General features: G+C 38.1%; 2 protein-coding genes across 2 annotated transcripts in view; one reads left to right on the top strand and one right to left on the bottom strand.

Moving 5' to 3' along the window:
- igf1rb (insulin-like growth factor 1b receptor) overlaps positions 1–1,731 on the bottom strand; it is a 60,526-nt gene extending 58,795 nt beyond the window's left edge. The window contains exon 1 of the mRNA XM_042218135.1: positions 658–1,731. Within this exon, the coding sequence (XP_042074069.1) occupies positions 658–748 (91 nt within the window). The 5' untranslated portion in view covers positions 749–1,731. The remainder of the gene's footprint in view (positions 1–657) is intronic.
- Positions 1,732–11,431: 9,700 nt separating this feature from the next.
- ap3s2 (adaptor related protein complex 3 subunit sigma 2) lies at positions 11,432–20,700 on the top strand. The gene is made up of 6 exons (XM_005913039.3): positions 11,432–11,629; positions 13,560–13,651; positions 14,139–14,250; positions 16,941–17,012; positions 18,156–18,263; positions 19,699–20,700. The coding sequence occupies exons 1-6, from the start codon at positions 11,561–11,563 to the stop codon at positions 19,822–19,824; spliced, it is 579 nt and encodes a 192-aa protein (XP_005913101.1). The 5' UTR covers positions 11,432–11,560; the 3' UTR covers positions 19,825–20,700.
- The last annotated feature ends 7 nt before the right edge of the window (positions 20,701–20,707 follow it).

The raw sequence follows: 20,707 nt of genomic DNA, 5'->3' as shown, positions 1-20,707 counted from the left end.
TGATGTAGTTAGAAACGCCAAGTAAAATATTAAAACGATCTATTATAGTCACACCAAAAAAAAAAGTTTTCACCAAGAGTTAAAATTATATTTCCTTTTGTCTCATAAAAATATGTCAAGGTGTAAAGCGCAAATTCCATGCAATAAGATAAGTGTCAGATAGAACAAGATAAAGTTTAGTTATTCCAAAGTTGGAAAATTGCCTCTAAAATAAATTCGACATAACAAACTAGCCTACATATGTAGAAAGCCCCCAAAAATCTCTCAGTGACTTAAAAGCCCATTTAAAGCCCAAATAAATACAACAACTTAAGATAAATAAATATATACACCGCAAATTTAATGTAGAAAAGTAAATCATGATCTATTAGACCGAAATAATGCAAAACTATAGTGAAACCATAAGTGACATTCCATATTTTTTTCGTTTCTAGTAACAACACACCTGTTTTTCACTTTAAATGCATAAAAATAATGTGCAAATAGCGGAAATAACACTCTGCTTACACAGTGCAGTATTACATGTGCGATATTTACAGTAAAACACTGTTTTTCGGGTTAACAAAAATAACCCTTTTCCTCGTGTTTGAACACTAACGAAGCATGGAAAAACACAGTTTGCCCGTGTGTGTAGTAGCGTAGAGAGGCATTACTTACTTTCTGCGGTGGCGGGCCGTAGGCAGGACGAAAGACCCAGCATCAGACCCCAAAACAAGGTCAAGCGGCTCCTTTCCTTTCGAGACCTCATCCCCGAATGAGTGAATCACACTTTAAATCCAGTAAATAAATATGCTGTGGGAAGGAAACGTGGGGAAAACCCAGTCAGAGTTATCAAAACGCCTTTTAAGCTCCAGCCAGCACCTTTTAGCTGTTAGCCGGCTAATGGAGCTAATAGCTACTACAAACAGGCTAGCAGGATTGCACTCTCACGTTTCCTAACGGGAGTCCAGTCGTGCTCCAAAAAAAAATAAAATTAAAAAAGCATATATAGAGAGCGATATCACCGATTTAGTCCCGATGTCAGAAAATATGTATTCATAGTTATTCTTCTCTTGGATAGCGCCGCACTGGAGAATATAAGACCACTGTATCTAAACTAGCGGCGGGGATTCCTCTGTAATCCGCATCTTCACACTCCATATCTGGAGGAAAAACCGTTCACCGTCCCGCTGCTGTTGCTGGAGGATCCTCAGGAGGCAGAAAACGGGTCAAACCTCCCCTAAAATTGGGATGGACCGAGATGGACTGGGGCATACAGTAACATATTCCACTTGTACAGTGCCCCGTTAAGTAAACGGCACGGCGTTTGTTTCGAAATATCCAGGATAAAATCTGGCTTCAGACCGCAGCCTCCTTCTTCTCCTCCTCCTCCTCCTCCTCAGCCGCTCATCATGCACACACGCACCGCGTTGTTGTGGTAATTCACCTTCATACTAGCGGGCTAAAATGAATATTTGACCTTTTTGCTGCGGTTGAGGTCAAATTCTTTGGTTTTCTAACGCCCTCGGTCGATAGATAAGTGAGCGGTTCGCGCAGTTACATGGAATAACTCACAGGTACGCACACACACACACAGTCTCCTTCGGTCAGTCTGCAGTCTGCCGTGTTAGCCGTAAACACGGCGCCATGCGTACAGATCGTATATGCATCGTGTGATGAATCACTCCGCCTCGGTGAAAGAGGGCGTCGCTCTTACTGCAGCTTAGCCACCACGGAGAGCAGTTACCATAGTGACTGCTGTGGCGCTCATTGGGAGAAATCCTCAGTTTTTAACAGTTTCGAGCATCTTTGGTCGAATTAAGCGCAAAACTACATACACTGCACACCCTATCGGATTATTTTAAGTGCATAATATCCACACAAGGCGTGTTCGTTACGCTATCATTCTCATCAAACACGGCAGCATGGATATAGCATGGGAATAGCGGGTCTCTGAAGAAAAATGGCTTTACAGGGGGATGCAATTATTCGTTGGAGCTTCTATTTAAAAATCGGATGGAAAAATGTAAACAGAGTGAGACCTCTTGTCACCTCTCGGGGCACCGCCGTAGCGACTACCTTTACGATGATGAGGTATGAAGGAAATCAGGGATACTGATCCAGGATCAGGATTGTTTTCCGCTCAAAAAACAAAGTGGAGGGCCAGCTATACAATGACCGTGTCTGTCTGCACGATTGCAGGGGTGTAGTTGTAAAGGGGGTGCGCAAAAGTGCACCCCCCCCCTTTTTTTTTAACAGTGGCGTGCCAACAATTTGTGACCAAGCAGTGCAATATGACACAAATGTAATAATTTACAGAAACGGTATCTTACCAAAGGCTGGACTCAGACTGCAAATATGATACTTGTTAACTGGCTTATAAATTTTGCATCCGTTTTCCCATGTTCCCTAGGATGCAACAAAAGATAAGCTCATAAAGTGCTTAGCCTGCTAAAAGATGTCTAAATCTACCACTTTAAGTTTGCACCTTAAAGAGGATTTCCATTTACAGTGAACACAGCATGCTGTTTCTGTGGTCTTCACTTGACCCTCATTAAGAATCAAATTATCACAAGGGAAGAAAACATACGCTTTTTTCTGCCATGTTCTTACTGCCATTGGTACCCAAAGGAAATAATATTTGTGTTCCAAAAAAACCCCACAGAGTTCAAGCTGTTTATTCTGAAAAGGTTGTGTCGTGTTTCAGAAATGTTAATTACTGGTTATACTGTTAGCAGTTACTTGTAAATACACAAGGGGAAGCAAGGGTTCAAATACACAGAAAAAAAAATACTAACCTGGTCACGGTAGGGAAAACAAATCCACCTGTGTATCTTTAGCTGTATAGACCAATTTTTCCACATATCTATGAATGCTATCTGTCTTTTCCTATAGGATGATAACCTATGTAAACATAGGTGTTACTAGATAGCGATATGGTGCTCAGGTATTTAGTGTTTAGTGTTTTACAATAATAATAATACAATAATAATATTGTTTTGTTTTGTTTTTTGTTTTGTTTTGTTTTTTTACAACAATTAAAATCCCTAAATTGACTTGATCTTACTTAGCATACCTAATACCAATTATTCACTAAAATGCTAAAAACAAGAGATGGAAAAAGTTGAAATTTGTGGAAAATTAACCTCTAAAACTAATAGTGATAAATAACAAAGTACTTTGTTACTGTATATAAATAGAAATTCAGATATCTATTTTTCTGACAGTTTTTTTTTTTACTCTTACTCAACACATTTTAACACAAATATCCAGACTCTCTACTTCTTATATTTTCAAAACTGGCTTATTACTTTAGACTTATGACATTTCAGGGGAATCATTATTTCTTCTCACCTCACACCTTGAAATACCAAATTCACTTAAACCTAAATAGAGGGAAGGTGAGTGTATGCATCACTGATGTTTATTACGTCCAAAGAGATAGGCGAAAGAAAAAACAACCAAACAAAATAGCACACCAGAAAAGGACTAAGCATAAAGGCAGTGACATGTTTTTTTTAAGTGGTAGGTAATTTAAAATGCAACATTTCTACCAGCTCAACAAATATTGGCATTCACATAGCTGTTTCTGTGCAGTTTGTCACAAAATCTGTCTGCTAGCTAGTGCTACAACTCCCACATTTCTCAGGGAGAGTGAGAATGAGAGGTAGCATCACTCAGAGGTAGAGGAAGATGTATGAAAGACAAGACAAGAGAGGAAGAAGAGAGGTTATTTTAAAAATTTAAGGACTGCTCAGTGACGTTTGATGAACTGGAAATTTAAAGGTTATATCATGTGATGTTCTTGTTAATTTGAGCATTTGTTTAAAATACAACTTTATATCTCAAGTTATGTTTTCTTTTTTTTCATATTGTGAAACACCCTGCTAAACAAACTGAAGTGTACTAATGTTATTATTCAGAGGTTGCATGAAAATGCTGGCCAGTTTAGTGCAGGCTTCACTGGTTGGTTTACAATACCACAATGAAGTTTGTGCAGGGCAGTTGTGTTGTTCAAAGTCAGTGTGATATCACATCAAGGGTAGCACACAAATTCAAGCTGATGATGCTGATCAGATTCACTTGTGGTTTATACTAGCTCTATACTAGGTGTGTACTGATTATAATCAATTTCACTCTGTAACATTATGTTCTATGTAACAGATGTTCAACTGAATTCATTAAAATTAGAATTAAAGTTGAGGTTTCTCTTATATCACTATTGTTTAATTATGATATTAATATGACTTGGCTTGGGGGGGAAAACGAAAACAAATTTCAGACCTGTCCTTTTTCACACTTACTTGAATAAAGAATCAGTATTTCAGCTTTTATCAGAGTATTTTTTTTAACACAATTATGTTTTGTTTAGTTTTTTTTTAATAGTACAGATACTTATCTGTACTTTCACTTAAATGCCTAATGTGTGTGCCTAAAAGGTATCATGCTGTCATGGCTTGTGGCGACTGTTGTAGCATCTCCTGCAACAACAAAGGAATGAAAAGATACTGAAATGCTGCCACCTTGAGGGGAACAGACGTAACTGAGTGTGGGACAAAAAAGACTGAATGGAAAATTTTATACCGCTTTTTTTTATTTTTAAAACAAACAAACAAAAAGAACCTGACATATTCCTCTTGAAGTTATAGGTAACATGTGCCTTTTTTTTTACATGCCACATGGAAGCTGTGATCCTTATAATCCTTTCCTTGGACAACATATTGATCTCTATTTGAAAAAGCAGCATAACTAAGAGGAAAAATGTAGACAGGTGACAAGAAGAAGAAAAACTAGCAAACAGTGTATTAGTAAAGTAGCATATAATTGTTTTGCAGATCAATTTCATACAGTTTAGGGACCTCCGGTGTCCTCTGCATGGGGGCATTGGCACCCTGAAAGCGACCACTCCCATCAGGACTTTGTACTGATATGAACAGATTAATCCCTGCGAGGGACAAATGATAAAAGAGCCACCTGATTTGTTCTGCAACTTTGTTATACTGTAGCCCTATGAGCTGAGTACAGGAAAGCCGATCAGGTTTCTAAAACAACCCATTAATGAAACTGACTTTTACTTACATTTGATTCTCAGACAGATACAACTGCTGTGATCTTTTGAGGTCTAAGGCCCAGCCAGAGGAAGTGGAGGGCCAGCAGCTTGTGACGCTGTGAGAGAAGCAGACAGTAAACAAAACCATCCATAGAAGAGCCCCTGACAGTTTTGATTATCCCTGTAATTACAGGCCGCTTTCATCACTTCAAGAGCAGAGAACAGAAGCATTATTTGAAAGCCACGCATTACCTCAGCTCTGGCAGACAGCACTCAGCATCCGTCACAATCCAACAATTAGCACTGAGGAGAAAAAAAAATTCACATTAAAAATGAAGTGAATATCAGTGGCCACCCAAGAGTCCAAATACAGTGAGTCACCCTCTAACAAGTGCTCACTGTACCAACATGACCCCCTGTGCCAGAGAATGTTGTGCCTGTCCACTTGCATTTGTTAAGTCCCTATTAAAGTCCCCATGAAGGCAGCCGGCGGGCCCACCTACCTCGACTGTCCCGGTGGAATCCATTCTCGCACTTCACTCATGTGGAAATAAGCCTGTTTACCACCAACGGGTCACACATGCTAATGAGCGTCTGTTTGTTTTCCACTGTGCTCATGCAGGAGGAAGGGAATTTAGGGGGGAAATAATAGATGATATGCAGACAACAGCCTGGGTGGCTTTGCAGCACTAATGATGAAAAACGTACAACAGAGAATTAATGGAAATGAAATCAGAACAGGAAATGCGGTGTGACATTTTGATGAGTCTGGGCCTGAGGTACAGAATGGCGTCTGGCCCCATGTGAAAGTAGTAGCTGCAGGTCAGGCACCTTTGACTGCGTGTGTGACAAATAAGTTGTAATATACTGTGCAGAATTATATACTTGTATGCACAATGGAATACACTAATGAGCCAGTGCATTTTTATTGTGGGTAGATATTGTAAACCCTCACAGGCAAACACCCACACACTCTCTGGGAACCACAGCGCCAGCATACTGTACGTCATATAGCCTCAAAGGGATGGACAGTAAGAATCAAGAAGAAAGTTCTGTGAAAAAATATTTGCCCCATTGCTGATTTCTTTCTTTCGTTCTTTAGGTCAGTGTTCATGATTTTGCAGTAAGAAAGAGGCTGAAAAAAAAATGGCTTCCATAAAAAAGGTCCAAGGCAAACCCCACAGCTGACCAAAACAACACAAAGATTCGTCTCTCACTGGACAAAAACATCTTGATGATCCCCATGACTTTTGGGAAAATATTCCGACAATATTCAGACTGACAAGATCTATTATATCTGGCTAAACTAACACAGGATGTCATAAGTGGTAGTGTGATGGTCTGGGGTTGCTTTGCTGTTTCATGACCTGGATGACTTACCATAATTGATGGAATCAGGAATTCTGCTCTCTGCCAGAAAATCCTAAATGAGAATGTCCGGCCATCAGTTCATGCCCTGAAGGTCAAGCGCAGTTGGGTTAAGAAGCAGGATAATGATCAGAAAGACACCAGCAAGTCCACCTCTGAAGGCTTTAAAAAAAAACAAAATGAAGGTTTTGGAGTGGCCCTGTAAAAGTCTGGAGTTGAGAGGCTTTCAAATGAGCACATGATCCGGAAAACTCACCAATATGGCTGAATTAAAACAATTCTGCAAAGAAGAGTGGGACAGAAGTCCTCCACGGCGATGTGAAAGACTGATTTTTAGTTATCGTAAATGCTGACTGCAGTTCTTGCTTCCCAGGGTGGCACAACCAGTGATTGGGTTTAGGAGGCAGTGACTTTTTTTACACAGGGCCAGGAAGGTATGGATTGCTTTTCCCCCCTAAATTATTGAAATAGTTATTTTAAAACAGCACTTTGTATTTACTTGAGTCATCTTTGTCTGATTTTAAAACAAGAAGGCAGAAACTACTTTTCACTGTATACTGTAGAGGTGGGGACATTGTCTTGCACAATGTGTGATATTTTCCTCATTCTACTACTCAAACTCAACACCTGCATGTAATCTTTAACTGAGCTTTGTTTATTACTTACAAATTACCACATTGTCATCCTTTCTTTAGTTAAGACATGTTTCAAAAGATCTTTTTTTTTCATTTGACCTTAAAAAAAGTCACCCATGCTTTCATCTCGTCAAATTTGGGCTCTAATAATTCCCACTACTTTGGTCTGAGCCAAAGCAATCAATTATTTCTATGCAATCAATCAATAAGAATTACACACAGAGCAACCTGTTGTAATAAAACTACTATTTCAGCCGACTGTCTCTCTGGTATTCATCTTTGGTTTTCTGTAGGGATACTTCTAAAGATTAGCTACATGTTTATTGTGAGATTTATCTGTTAATGCTTGCAAACTACAGCTAATTAAAATGTAGGATATTATCTCAGTTTGTGTTATGGGAAGACAAATACTGTGCAGTCCCACCTGAACCAGGACACCTGCTCGCCCTAAACAACATGGAGGTTTATTGAGCTGTACTCAAAGAAATGGGATTACCTTGAGGTACATGCCTCACTTCCCATTCATACATTCTGCATTGAAACTTCAACAACAAACATTTAAAAAAAAAAACCTCTTTTGTTGTTTGTTTTTTGAAGGAGTTTAGATTTTTATGCAACTTGTTTAAAGAATGCTACTCGAGATGATCAGAGCATGAGAAGTGCACAGGCATTAGTCCCAGAAGCATATAGTATTATACAAAGACAATGCAGCAAAAAATCAGAACTTACTTGAAACACTTATGCCTCTCCTAAAGTTCTGGTACCCACTGAAGCTGACTCAGAGAAAACTGTGAAGACAGGTGGGTTTTGAAGAGGTTTTGTCATTTGCCTTTTGGACTTTGGTCCACTCACTCCTGGTCTTCTTTCTGTCCTGAATAATTTCCTTCTGTGTGTCCTTTTTCACAGCTTGGCTTACTCAAATTCAAATTCAAAATCTCGTGTCCTGCTTATGATGTTAAAGCTTGTGATATCCTTTTTTCCTCTGTCACCCTCACCTGTTAAATCTGTGCTGGAGCAGATGGATAGTTTGAAAGTGGCTTAGCATCCCGTGAATAGAAACATTATGCAGCAGCACTGTCACTTGGACACCTTTGTGTGACGGAGCAGTATCTAGGGAAGCAGCTGCAAGGATGTCTCAGGGGTATTTCATCATCAGCAGTGTCCTCATGCATAAACAAAGTCACAAGCCTTGGAGTTTCAGGTTGTAGTTCAAGGGATTTTACGATCTGTGTTTTTGACCTTGGTTTATGATTTCTCTCTCATTGGTAATATTAGAATTAAGAAAATCTGTTGTTATTCTCATTGAAACATTTATGGGGACTGTTTTTCTTATGTGTTGCAGCAATGTAAAACACAACTGATTGCATTTGGTCTCTTCCTGAAACTAAAATAAGAAATCATTATTTATACCTTTTGGTTGCTCCCAAACTGATCACTTCATCTCTTGTCTTGTTTGTATGTTTTAACAAAGTATAACAAAGGAATTATTTTATTTTATATTAAGCTCATTTCATTCTGGAGGAAAGGTGATGAAGCAAAGGATACCTGTAAGTATTCTGCCCAATCCCAAAGTCCATGATTGTGGATGTTAAGGTGCTTTCCTGGTAAATAAGTAAGTAAGGACTTTTAGGTTTTCCCCACTGTCAAATTATAGAGTGAGAGCTGGTGTGCAATGAGTTGCCGTGTTAGAGGATTATGCATAAGGATAGGGTGAGATGGAGGCAGATGATCTGCTGCGTCAACCCTTATTGGAAGAAGCTGAAAGAAGAAGAAAAAAGGTGGCTATTAATATTTTGAGCCCTTTTGGGGTATTTTCTATATGCATGCATTCCTGGAAACTATAGATTTATCCACTGTTAATATAGGGAAAGACCATAAAAAGGTATTAAATATATCTCTAGAAGGAGAATCTGCATATTACAAGAAAAAAGTCTTTATATAAAACTGCAAACACATGCACGTGTTTGTTTTAAAATTAACCAGCTTCTAGTGGCTGTATGAGCACGTAAAATGCATGTTGGTTTAGTCATTCTTAGATATGTTGAAAGTGTCGCCCTTAGAAACCTAAAGTACCGGTAAAGAGGGTTTTTTTTAACATTGAGCATGTGATGTATTTAAATTGTATATTGGACATAGACACCTTGATGCCACCCAAAACCTTCTGTGAATCCTTCTGTGAAAATATACCTCTTGGTGCTTTAAAATTGGATGTCATGAACACAGTCTGTGTTTCACTTTTATCAAGAACACCGCACACCTGAGGAACTTGTAGTATCAACATGTATATAGGCTTACCCTACCTCCTTAACATGAATATTATGTTGTATCCAGTAAGATTTTAAACTAGCTAGAGTCCATAAATTTATCAGGAAAGTTTTTTCTGAGATCATATATCAATGGACTTAAAGCAGAGGTCTCAAACTTGCAGCCTGTATATTGACGTGAAGAAATATATAGCAATTTGGCACTTCAAGTTACCTTTTTAAGGAGGATTTGTTCGCTGCTGAGTGCAATGCTGAAGTAAGTTCTTTAAAAAGCAAAAATATGAGCACAGTACAAACATGTTGAGGGATTGGCCGTGTTAGTTCAGTGAGAGTTATTTGTAAAGAAAACAATTTTCACTAGTAGTCAAAAACTAATGTGTACACACATGTCTGCATTTTTTTGTTAAATAAGAACAAAATTATAGCATAAGTGCTGCCATGTGTCTGACCAGAAAGAGAGTGAATGGAAAAAATTGCATTCACGTTTACAGTTTTGTCTTGTTATACAAGATTTGAAATTTAAAAAATCACAAAACAAACCCCAAAACAAAACACTACACACAGAACAGATCCAACACGGAAGCGAAATGTACGTGGCAATAACTTATTACAAAGGGTGAAGCCGTGAAAACACTAGTGCGAAGAGAGAGAAAACAGGATTAGTACAAGTATTTAGTGAGAGCAACCCCCCCAAAACAAAACAAAACACGTGCCATTATTTTTTGTACTCCGTGAACACTAAAGTGGCCCCCAATGAGATGAAAGTGCCAGCAGTGCCCCACGGCTCACTTAAGTTTGAGACCTCTCATTTAAAGGGTTCTGTACAGCTGGACTTCTTTTTGGAAATCAGAGTTTCCCCTCTGGTGGACAATATATAGAATGCAGGCTGATGGCTTTAAAATTCAGGCCTGGTCTACCCGCATCTGTTACATGGAGTCATGCAGTACAATTCGTTATCTAACCCAAACTAATTTAATTTGAATACGTAATCCTTGTCAAACTAAATGAAAAACTAAACAATGGATTCAAAATATGCAAAATGAAACACTTTTTTTGAAGATACAACTTGAGATATAAGCTTAATGTCATCTTACAATGACAGCTTTTCTTTATGGAAACATATTTTATAGTAGATGATTAAAATCTCCAAGTGTACTAGAAATGTTTAAATATCCTAAAGAAAAACTCAGCAACTTCTTATTTTTTCTCGGCAGAAAAAAAAAAAAAACAAAAAAACATCTTCAAAGCATGCTAACATGCCATCTTTCACCATTTTTCCATTTGGGCAATTAAATTTTCCTGTTTGGCACACATGTGTTAATTGTTGAGAACTTTTGCTACAATATTACATAATTTGGGTCTTGATCCGGTTTTTTGACCACCCACTGTAGATCAAAGGAAAAAGAGTTTCCAAGGCAGTGTGAAGCAGCTGACCCAAGTACAAAGGTTCCAATAATTAACATGGTGCCTCAGCTGATGGTGCATTAGTCACGAAGACCCCAAAATTACATAATGTGTCAGGTGGATAGCCTCACAAAGTGAAAAGTATAGACCACCACTGTGAAGACTGAGGACTGGGTATACTTACTGCAATAAAATTTGAATCCCAAGAAACCTTTGGCTGTCTGATAGGAAGCCAAAAACTGCAGACATATTTAAGCAAGAAGAAATTAATATCTGATTTTATGTGGGTTTTAGAGGTTTTTGTTTATGTTTTTAAGCACTTTTGGCTAAGGCTTACTAAAGTTATGCAAGTGATTTTACAAAATACACTCACTGGCCACTTCATTAGGTGCACATACATTTGCCTTTACAACTGCCTTCATTCTTTATGGCATAGGTTCAACAATGTGCTGAAAACAAGCCTCAGTTTCCTGTTCTTACACAGCTGGAATGGCACCCAGTGTGGTCTTCTGCTGTTTTAAGGTTTAATGTGATGTGCATTCAGACCTGGTTTTGTTGTATATTAGTTTAGCTTTCAGCCATAAATCAGCAACACTACAACAAACGTACTTGCTCAGGTTTTTGGTTTATTGACGTTAATTATTTCTTGAATAGCCTGTATGGCAGACAGACCCAGAACGAAAATCTATGCGGAACCTTTTGTCATGAGCGGGTCTGGCTGACCGCTGCGGTGCAACCGGATGTAGCTGAACGAGACATCCGGTTGCAGGGAGCTCAGAAGCTAACGTCGAGCAGAGAGTCAAAATCGTAACATTTTGAGAATTTTCCACGCTGTACTTTGATAACGCCAAAGAACAGAGATGATTAAAGCCATATTAATTTTTAACAACCACGGGAAGCCGCGGCTGATCAGATTCTATCAGTATTTTGTGAGTATTGTAGCAAATACTGCTGAAACAATTTGTTTACCTTACAATCTGTATTTGATTAGCGTTTGTGACCTTTCGTGTAATGAGCAGCACCACATATATTTCAGAGATCCTGACATATTATGAGATATTTTCCTGTAGCCAAGTAAAACTATTAGCGGATCACGTGAGCAAGAAAGGGAACAAACTTGGAGCTCAGTCACTCTTCAGTTTTACTTCCTTTCTATTAAAATAGACCTCTCTCTATATAAAAGTATATAGGCGTTATATAATGAAGGAGCAGCTATCTGTGAAGATAAATCCACTTAAATCGTACATATGTATGTATTAGCCGGACTATCTGTCCTGAAATCACTGACTTTGCTTCATCCTTGTCTGTTTAATTACATAACAGACAACATAAATAAATGGTTTTACCAGGAGAACTCTTTTATCATAGTTATCAAAACTCATTTAAAAATGGCGGCTGTGCTTCAGTGACTGCAGATTTGTCTGTAAGTAGGTTTATTTAATTTGTTTACTGTATAATAGAAATCAAGTAGACTTGCCTCTAAAACATATGATGTGGGTTTATATCATCTTATATATTTTTATTTATAAATATAAAAATTATGACAGTATGGAGTGTACTTTAGTCATGGGAAAGGAATTAGGATTTTATTATGCCCAGTGTATACAAGTCATTGCTTATTTATCTGGTGTCATTTACCCTAACATCATTTTGCTAATATGTGCTAATATCACAAAAAATAATATCTTAAACACACGATGTAGACTAAAGGCAACAGGTGTATATGTGTGTAAGCAGTGTGTAGGATGTAAGCTATACGCTTAGAGGGATCTTTCCGTATCTACAGTTTGTATTCCATTCAAGTGTTTCTTGGATGCAAAGTGGTTTTAAAGAAAGTAACCAATTAACTCTAAGTAGGCTTGCATGCAAATTTTATATAAAGTCAGCAAGCACAAGGCTTAGGTGATTTGTCTTAGGTTCATATTCCTATTTTAAGGTTCATAATTCAATTAAAATGTATCTATATAATGACAATTTACAGCATCAGGCAGCTCAAGACACTTCATACTGCAAGGTAAAGACCCCAACGTTAAGACAATTCCTATTAGTAAGCGCTTGGCAACACTGGGAAGAGGGCGATCACTTTTAACAATTAAATGACATCAAAGTTGCTGACAGCTGCAGAGAACACGAGGAATAAAGTTACTCCTCATGATCTATTTACTTACTGATGTACATAAGAGAATGAACCTCAGTGAGCTATCAGGTTACTGAGGTTCACAGGCTTTTCCTGGAGTGATGACATTATTTTAAAGAAAATTGATTAGTCAGTGTGAGGTAGTTTTGTGTGTGTTCATGAGTTATTACAAAGTGAGCCACCTTCCTATCAGGTTTTAACCCCACAGGGGTTAATGACAATTTACAGCTGTAAATAATGACAATTTACAGCATCAGGCAGCTCAAGACACTTCATACTGCAAGTATGAAGTGCTCCCTGAACATTCCTCGTGTTCCCTGCAGCTGTCAGCAACTTTGATGTCACCCCACAGGGGTTAAAACCTGAAGTTACCTGGCTAAATCCCTAATCCTTCCATGAAGTGTAGGCCTCTGCTCCACTCTTTAAACCAACTGATGGCGTCTCTAAATAGTCATGTGCATTTTTTTCTCCATTATTTTATATTGATAAAACTTATTGTATAGGACAGCAAATATATCAAATCTGTGATGGAGCAATATTGGCTAACCGATATATTGTTCAGGTCCTACTGTAGAGGTTTTACTTCTTAACGTGGTTAAAAATAAGTAAAAGTCTAAGTAATGCGTTATTGGCAAATATATTTAGACTTTTTAAAATTAATTTCTATTTATTTATTTTGACAATTATGGAGTTAATGCAGTTTGTAACGTATTTGCTTGCAGGCGGAGGACATGCAGCAGCAGATCATTCGGGAGACTTTTCATTTGGTATCTAAAAGAGATGACAACGTCTGCAACTTCTTGGAGGGTGGAAGGTAAGTCAGGTGTTCTTTTATGCAATTCTGTTTGTATCACAGGTTACAATAAAACAAATCATCTATATATGCATGTGTGTACTCTAAGTACAGCTATAAATGATAAGGTTGTTACTGCTTAGCTAGGCACAGCTGTCACAAAAGCTGGTTTAATAGATCTCTGTCAGAGTGTCTTGATACATGCTCACCTGGGATCTCTGTCAGAGGCAGAGAGGCACACTTGTTGTTTGACTAGTTGTGTGTTGTCACATTTTAATTCGACAAATACTAACTGTTGTAAATCCTGAGCCAGGTTTGGGCATTCTGACATTACTTTACAGCAGCTGTGGATGCAGTGGTCTAGCTTTAACCACTAGATGGAGACAAATATTCAAAAGTCTCCATCATATCTTTCAAGTGAATTAACAGAAAACAAGTTTAGTCTATTTCAGAATGAAGCTACTCCTGAATGCCTTTTGAAGTTGTTCTTTTTTTAATCTCCTTTCAGTCTCATTGGTGGCTCTGACTACAAGCTGATTTACCGACACTACGCCACTCTATACTTTGTTTTTTGTGTCGACTCATCGGAGAGCGAGCTCGGCATATTGGACCTGATCCAGGTCAGCTGCTCTTTTGTTGAATGGCTCTTTGGAAATATTTGACATGGAATCACACAACCACTACACCAAGCTTGTAAAGCAGACACTTGACCCTGGAGCAAAAAGTACAATTGCAGGGTGTCTACTGGTCCTTAAATACACAAATATCCATTAAAGGCCTTAGGAGTATTAACTCTCAAGCATTCAAAATATTCTAGTTATAAAAATGACCAGGTGGGATCATTCGTCAGTTTCAGTTTCTGTTTAGAATACATATGTTCTTTTCCTTATCTATAATATATATTCTAAAATATTCAAAAAAATTAATTTTGGTTTTCAGTCATAAGGGTAAGAGTTATCACTGTTGAATACTGTGCCATGAGACTTGAGGTGGGTTCTGGCAGGTTTATAAGAGGTGCCAAATTTAACGAATTATCATTTTATCTTCACACGGACAATTTCCAGCTTAGGTGAAATGATGAATGATAGCTGTGAGTGTGTTATGTAAAACAATCTAGTAATGGATGGGAAGAGGTAAATATCGCTTTTCTTCACATTTAAACTATCAACACATGTGACTAATTGGTGTTTTATTGTGAAAATACTGACTGCAAGAAAGATGAAAACAAATTAGTTGCGACTGTGTTTCAACCAGTTTGCTTCTTTGGTGAGTCAATCAGTGAAAACTCAGTCAACAGCCTGAAAGAATAATATTGAAGATTTTTATTTGTAAACCGAAAAATGACAAAGTCAAAACCTAAAACAACTTAGGCCAACAAAATAAATGCAATGTAACAAAACAGCTTGGAAGGGTAAAAATTACACAAATAACAGATCTCACTTTAATAGAAAATTAAACAAACAAACAAAAAAGAAAAAGCCAAGAGAACACTGATTTAAAATCTTAATGTGTTCTTATCGCATCCATTGTCACTGGTCTGTTAAATTAGTCACCTAGGTATGCAGTCTGCTTCTACAAACATTTGTGAAAAAATTTGTGAAAAAAGTTGCCAACTCTCTGCAGAGTCTGTCGCTGCAGACCTCCAAACTAAATGTGGCCTTCAGATTAACTCAAGAACAGTGCACAGGGAGCTTCAACGAATGGGTTTCTGTGTCTGAGCAGGTGCATATATGCCTTACATCACCAAGTGCAATGCAAAGCATTGGATGGAGTGGTGTAAAGACTAGACTAGACTGGACTAGAGCAGTGGAGGTGTGTTGTCTTTTGTGACAAATCATGCTTCTCTGTCTGGCAATCTGATAGATGAGTCTGGGTTTGGCGGTTTCCAGGAGAACGGTCCTTGTCTGACTGCACTTTGCCAAGTGTAAAGGTGGGTGGGGGTGTTTATCGTGCAGGGTTGTTTTTCAGGAGTTGGGCACGGCCTCTGAGTTTCAGTGACACAAACTGTTAATCCTTTGGCATACCAAGATGTTTTGGACAATTCCATGCTCCTAACTTTGTGGGAACAGTTTCGGGATTGCCACTTCCTGTTCCAACATGACTGCACCTAATAGAACACCTCCGAGATTAGAGTGGAGACTGTGAGCCAGACCTTCTTGTCCAACATCAGTGTCTGACCTCACAAATGCACATGTGGAAAAATCGTCAAAAAGTCCCATAAACACACTCCTTAACCTTGTGGAAAGCCTCCCAGAAGAGTTGAAGCTGTTGTAGCTGCAAAGAATGGGCTGACATAAAATTAAACCCTATGGATTAAGAATGGGATTTCACTCAAGTTCATATGAATGTGAAGGCAGACAAATGAATACTTTTGGCAACATGGTGTATGATACAAGAAAGAGCCTACTGAGTGAAATCTTACAAATAAATCCCTCTGTTATTATGCTTCTGTCAGCAGAGTTGAAACAGATGTGAGAGGTGAGAGGCACAGTTATTTGGATGACCTCAGCTAATGGATGAATCCAAACACTGTGTTGATCCAAACTGAATTCAAGCAGAAATGATTCGAGGAAATTCTTTTAGCATCTATTGCAAGCATGGATGCATTCCAGCAGCTAAGAGTTAAATATCCAGGCCAGAGAAACATTTTTTTGCAGTGGTGTCTAGGATTTTGCCACTTTTCAATCAGAACTGGTGTATCCACATTTTATCTTATCACTCAGATTACTGTTCCGTTCAGCCGAAAAGTGTTGAAGTTTGGGAATGCGTCTGTGAAAACACACTGTACAACACTCACTGTTCTCTGTGTTCTCAGTATTCTAAGATGCTGCTGCTTTAACAATAAATGGCTTAATATGATTGCGTTATTTTGTTTACATCCAAGATTAATGAACAAATTTGGGCAATGTTTATAAACTGAACCATTTAAAAACAAATTTCTTTTACTGTATTTTAAACTGACATCAGTGTGTCTCCTTGGAAACAAGTAAATTTTCACTTTTTTATGTCTTAAATTTCCTTTGGTGGTTGTGTTAAAGAAGTAACTTGTTAAAAAGAAAGCCTGTTATCTCAGATACAGGCTGTACAGACCTCTCAACAACATTACTACGCAAAGTGCTGATGCACTCACTTTGATTAGGGCTGACATCTGGCTTCACAGCTTTATTGTCCCTTTGGGAAATTTGGAAGTTGTTCTACATTTGGCCTGTGACCATCTTAACTATATGTACTTAATCAGCACTCAGACAGTAATACAAATCTGTTATTGAAAATATTTCCCCTTTTGACCCCATTGTTCTCTTCGCTGCAGGTGTTTGTGGAAACGTTGGATAAATGCTTCGAAAATGTCTGCGAACTAGACCTCATATTCCACATGGATAAGGTAAGTGGGGGATAGGGATGCATTTCTGTAGAGCTGCAAGTATTAGTTGAATAATTGCTCAATAAAACGAAATGTGTCAGTAAATGTTTTCAGCTTTCCAAATGTGCGAATGTGGTTTCTGGCAGTTTTTTGGCAAAAAGAGCCGTCTCAATTTTCAAGAATTTTAAAGACAGTGATATAAAATGTTAAAAAATAGCACTGGTCAGGCACAGCTTAGTGGGTCTGTCTTGTATTAAAAGCACAGAGTAAGAGTAGGCTTCCATATCGGAGCAACATACACTGGTGTTTCGAACTTGTGGGAAACTGTCCATAAATATTTGAATGTGACATTAACATGCTGCCATTACAGAATAAACGCTGTCTTGATATTGACGGTAAAGCTGTAGCAGAATAATTGTGTAGGAGCTGTATTCATGGACAGCTTTTTTCTTTTTACCCATTCAATGAAAAGGTTGAGATAAAAGGGAACTTTGTGTTTATGACTGCACTGTAGGCCTGACCCTCAGGTAATGTGCAGTCTATTAGTCTTAGCTGTGCAGCCAGATGCTTTTTTGGAACAGCCTCTTTACTTAACCTTTTCACCTCAGAAATGAATGATTGCATTTCAAATAATATATATCACAGTACATAATAAAGATTTTTAAAACTGTGTGCAGGGCTTCTTTAGAATTGAAGATGTATGTATGTGCTTCAGGCTACATTTAAATCTGTTTTTCTCTTCTGAGCCTAGCTAGATGTGTTGCTGGAAACTAATCAGACACATCCCCGGCCATCTTGATTGAATTTTCCCAGCAGGAAATGGATGTCATGTGGTGTTGTTAGGTTTGGCCTAAGGAATTTTCCCAAAGTGAAACGTGGAAGTATTTCTTCTTGAAAGAAAAACATGTTCTTGTACATCTCTGGAGGATAGACGCAACTAACCTACATGGCATTGTAAAAATGTCATTGATACTTACAGTCAGGGGTTTAAAAGAGGCTGACAGATTTGCAGTAGAAGACAGTTTTACGCTGCTGTAAGCATTTTGTGCCCACAGGAATTCAAACATCTGAAGGTTGTGATGGAAAGCTGCTTTGCTTTCCAACTAAACTGCATGCATTTCAGCATTGCTTAGTTTTAATTGCCGTGCTTTGCTCTTTCTGCAGGTCCATTACATTTTGCAGGAGGTGGTGATGGGAGGGATGGTGCTGGAGACTAACATGAATGAGATTGTAGCTCAGGTGGAGGTGCAGAACCGCATGGAGAAGTCAGAGGTCAGATCCGTTCTGTTAAAGGAGCGCACTTGAGGGTTATTGCATGTTTTAGCTTGAAAACAGAAACTCTTGTGAACCCCTAAAATTAATCCTTTATAATAACTTTTCTAATTGAACTTTAAGTAATAATGATTTACTGTTAGCATACAATGAATTACAAGTAATTGATTTGCAAACCTTCTATAAACATTAATTGATGGTTCTTGTAAAGTTACACTTGCTGATTATGAAACTTTGTAAATGTTTAATGTAAACACGATTTAAATGGTTGTTTTAGAACCAAAACTGATGTTTAAAATACTGGAATTTGTAAGTAGGCAAGTAGCGGTGTTGCATTGTTGTGAGAGTTGGCGTACTGTTTTGGTCACCATTCAGAAATTGTGGTTTAGTTGCAATATCTCTTGTCACAATGTGTTGGAAAATGATGCACCAAGGGCGTCCAAATGTGTGTGTTTATTTAACTAATTTTTAGAATAAGAGCACTGTGAGCACTCACTTGACTAAAGAGACTATTTGCACTGAGCGTCCACTCATAATACTAAGAAGTTAGTCTTACTGTAATATACGAAAACACTTTTTCTGCAAACTCACTCTACATGATCAGGAGTTGTGCAACCAAAATTAGCACATGTGCATATCTTAAGCCCCTGAAGTATCTATATTAGACATTATGATCTTATCATGTTGCATCCAATTTTAGGTTAAAATGACTCATTTGTAGTGTTTTTGCACCTATAACACCTTATAAATAATTTTAATTTCACGACAATAACAATAATCGAATTTATATTAAAAAACCTGAATGTTGCCTGATGTGTTATGACATCATCGCATTGCTAACAGCCCACTACCAGCTGGCTAAAATCCTACACCAGATGGCACTGGTATGTACAAGTAGACAGAAATATAACTCCTATACAAGGTAAGATTACGTCTGCTTTAAGATTAGCTTTTCAGATTAAGATGACCTTACTTTAAAAATGCTTCATGTAAAGGTGCACCACAAATAAAACTACTGTAAACAAAAGGAGATTTTACACAGCACACTTGCAGCGATTTGTATTTCTTTGGGTATTGAGCAAATCGTCTCACCGAGCCAAAACAGGACCGTAGCAGTTCAGTTAGACTTTGAAATGGTCAAGAATAGCCCTTTATTGTCATTGTACATGTACACGAAATTATGGGAATCAAAGCGTGAACACAGTGTCAATCTGACTGAATGAGGTTAATGAGGTTCTCATTCAGTCACATGATCCTTTCATAGTAAAGTCTATATACACAACATGTGTAACTTAACACTGTTGCAGTTTTACTACAGGATTTCCCCCCGCAGATGCTTAGACTTGTGCCATTACAGCAGCATTAAAGATGAAACGTGATGATTCCACACACGAAGCCTTTAAAGGTGTTTTCTGTGCCATGTTTCTCTGGGCAGGGAGGTCTGTCAGCGGCTCCAGCTCGTGCTGTCTCTGCTGTGAAGAACATGAACCTGCCCGAGATTCCCCGCAACATCAACATTGGAGACATCAATATCAAAGTGCCGAGCCTCTCCCCATTCTGAACAGCTTTCCCGCTGAGCTCTGCAGGGCTGGTGCACTACTGATATAGTCCTTCTCCACCCAGCTCTCTGGTCAAAACTGAGAACACTGTTTTGTTTATTTTTAATAAATGTACCATAAAACCACATAAGTTTACTTTCACCTTTATTCCTGTATGTATGGGAGGTAAACTGTAAGTGATATTTGATGTCTGTTGTATCCGTGTTACAGATTATTTGAAGGATTTGCACAATGATATAAGGTTTGATTCTAGAAAGCATTACGCGTGCTGTTATTATATATGTACTATTGGTTGTGGGGATTTTGGGGCCACCCGATTTACCTTCCTTTTCTAAAGGATAAATAAATGATGTCTTAGCCATGTGTATTTTTCTACACAGCTCTCCCAAATCTGTTTTCAAAGCATTCCCTCCTTTCTGGATTGAGTTTCTGGACTACATTCAGTTCACTGAAATATGATCTTAGGCTTCTGTTTCTGGCAAACTTATTGGTTCTTGCCACTTATCCAATTTCTCTTGTTTTTATTTTCCATCTCCTTTATATATTTTCCCCCTGATGTCTTTGCGATTTGTGACTAATGGTGTCGTTCTCCAGGGTGCAGAACATGCAAATGATGTTTGGTTATGCCCAAATTTTTAATGTGCTACTGCAAGATCTTGCCAAAATCTGTTAGGAGAGACAGCAGAGTGCAATGACTATAACCATTTTTGGATCATTGAAATGTTTGTATAAAGTATATTTGTGTCTCTTTGGCTGTATTTAGTGGTCAGGTATGTTCAAATTAAGACTTTTATCATGAAATCCTTTTTAGGAAGGAAATGTGTCCTGGTGTCAAAGACCTTTCTTGCGAAGGTAAATTAAATGAATGAAAATCGAAATCCCTGT

Source organism: Haplochromis burtoni, unplaced genomic scaffold (genome assembly GCF_018398535.1).
Source record: "Haplochromis burtoni strain Fernald_Lab_line unplaced genomic scaffold, NCSU_Asbu1 Contig_2, whole genome shotgun sequence".
Lineage (NCBI taxonomy): Eukaryota > Metazoa > Chordata > Actinopteri > Cichliformes > Cichlidae > Haplochromis > Haplochromis burtoni.
This window is presented reverse-complemented; position numbering and strand designations above follow the sequence as displayed.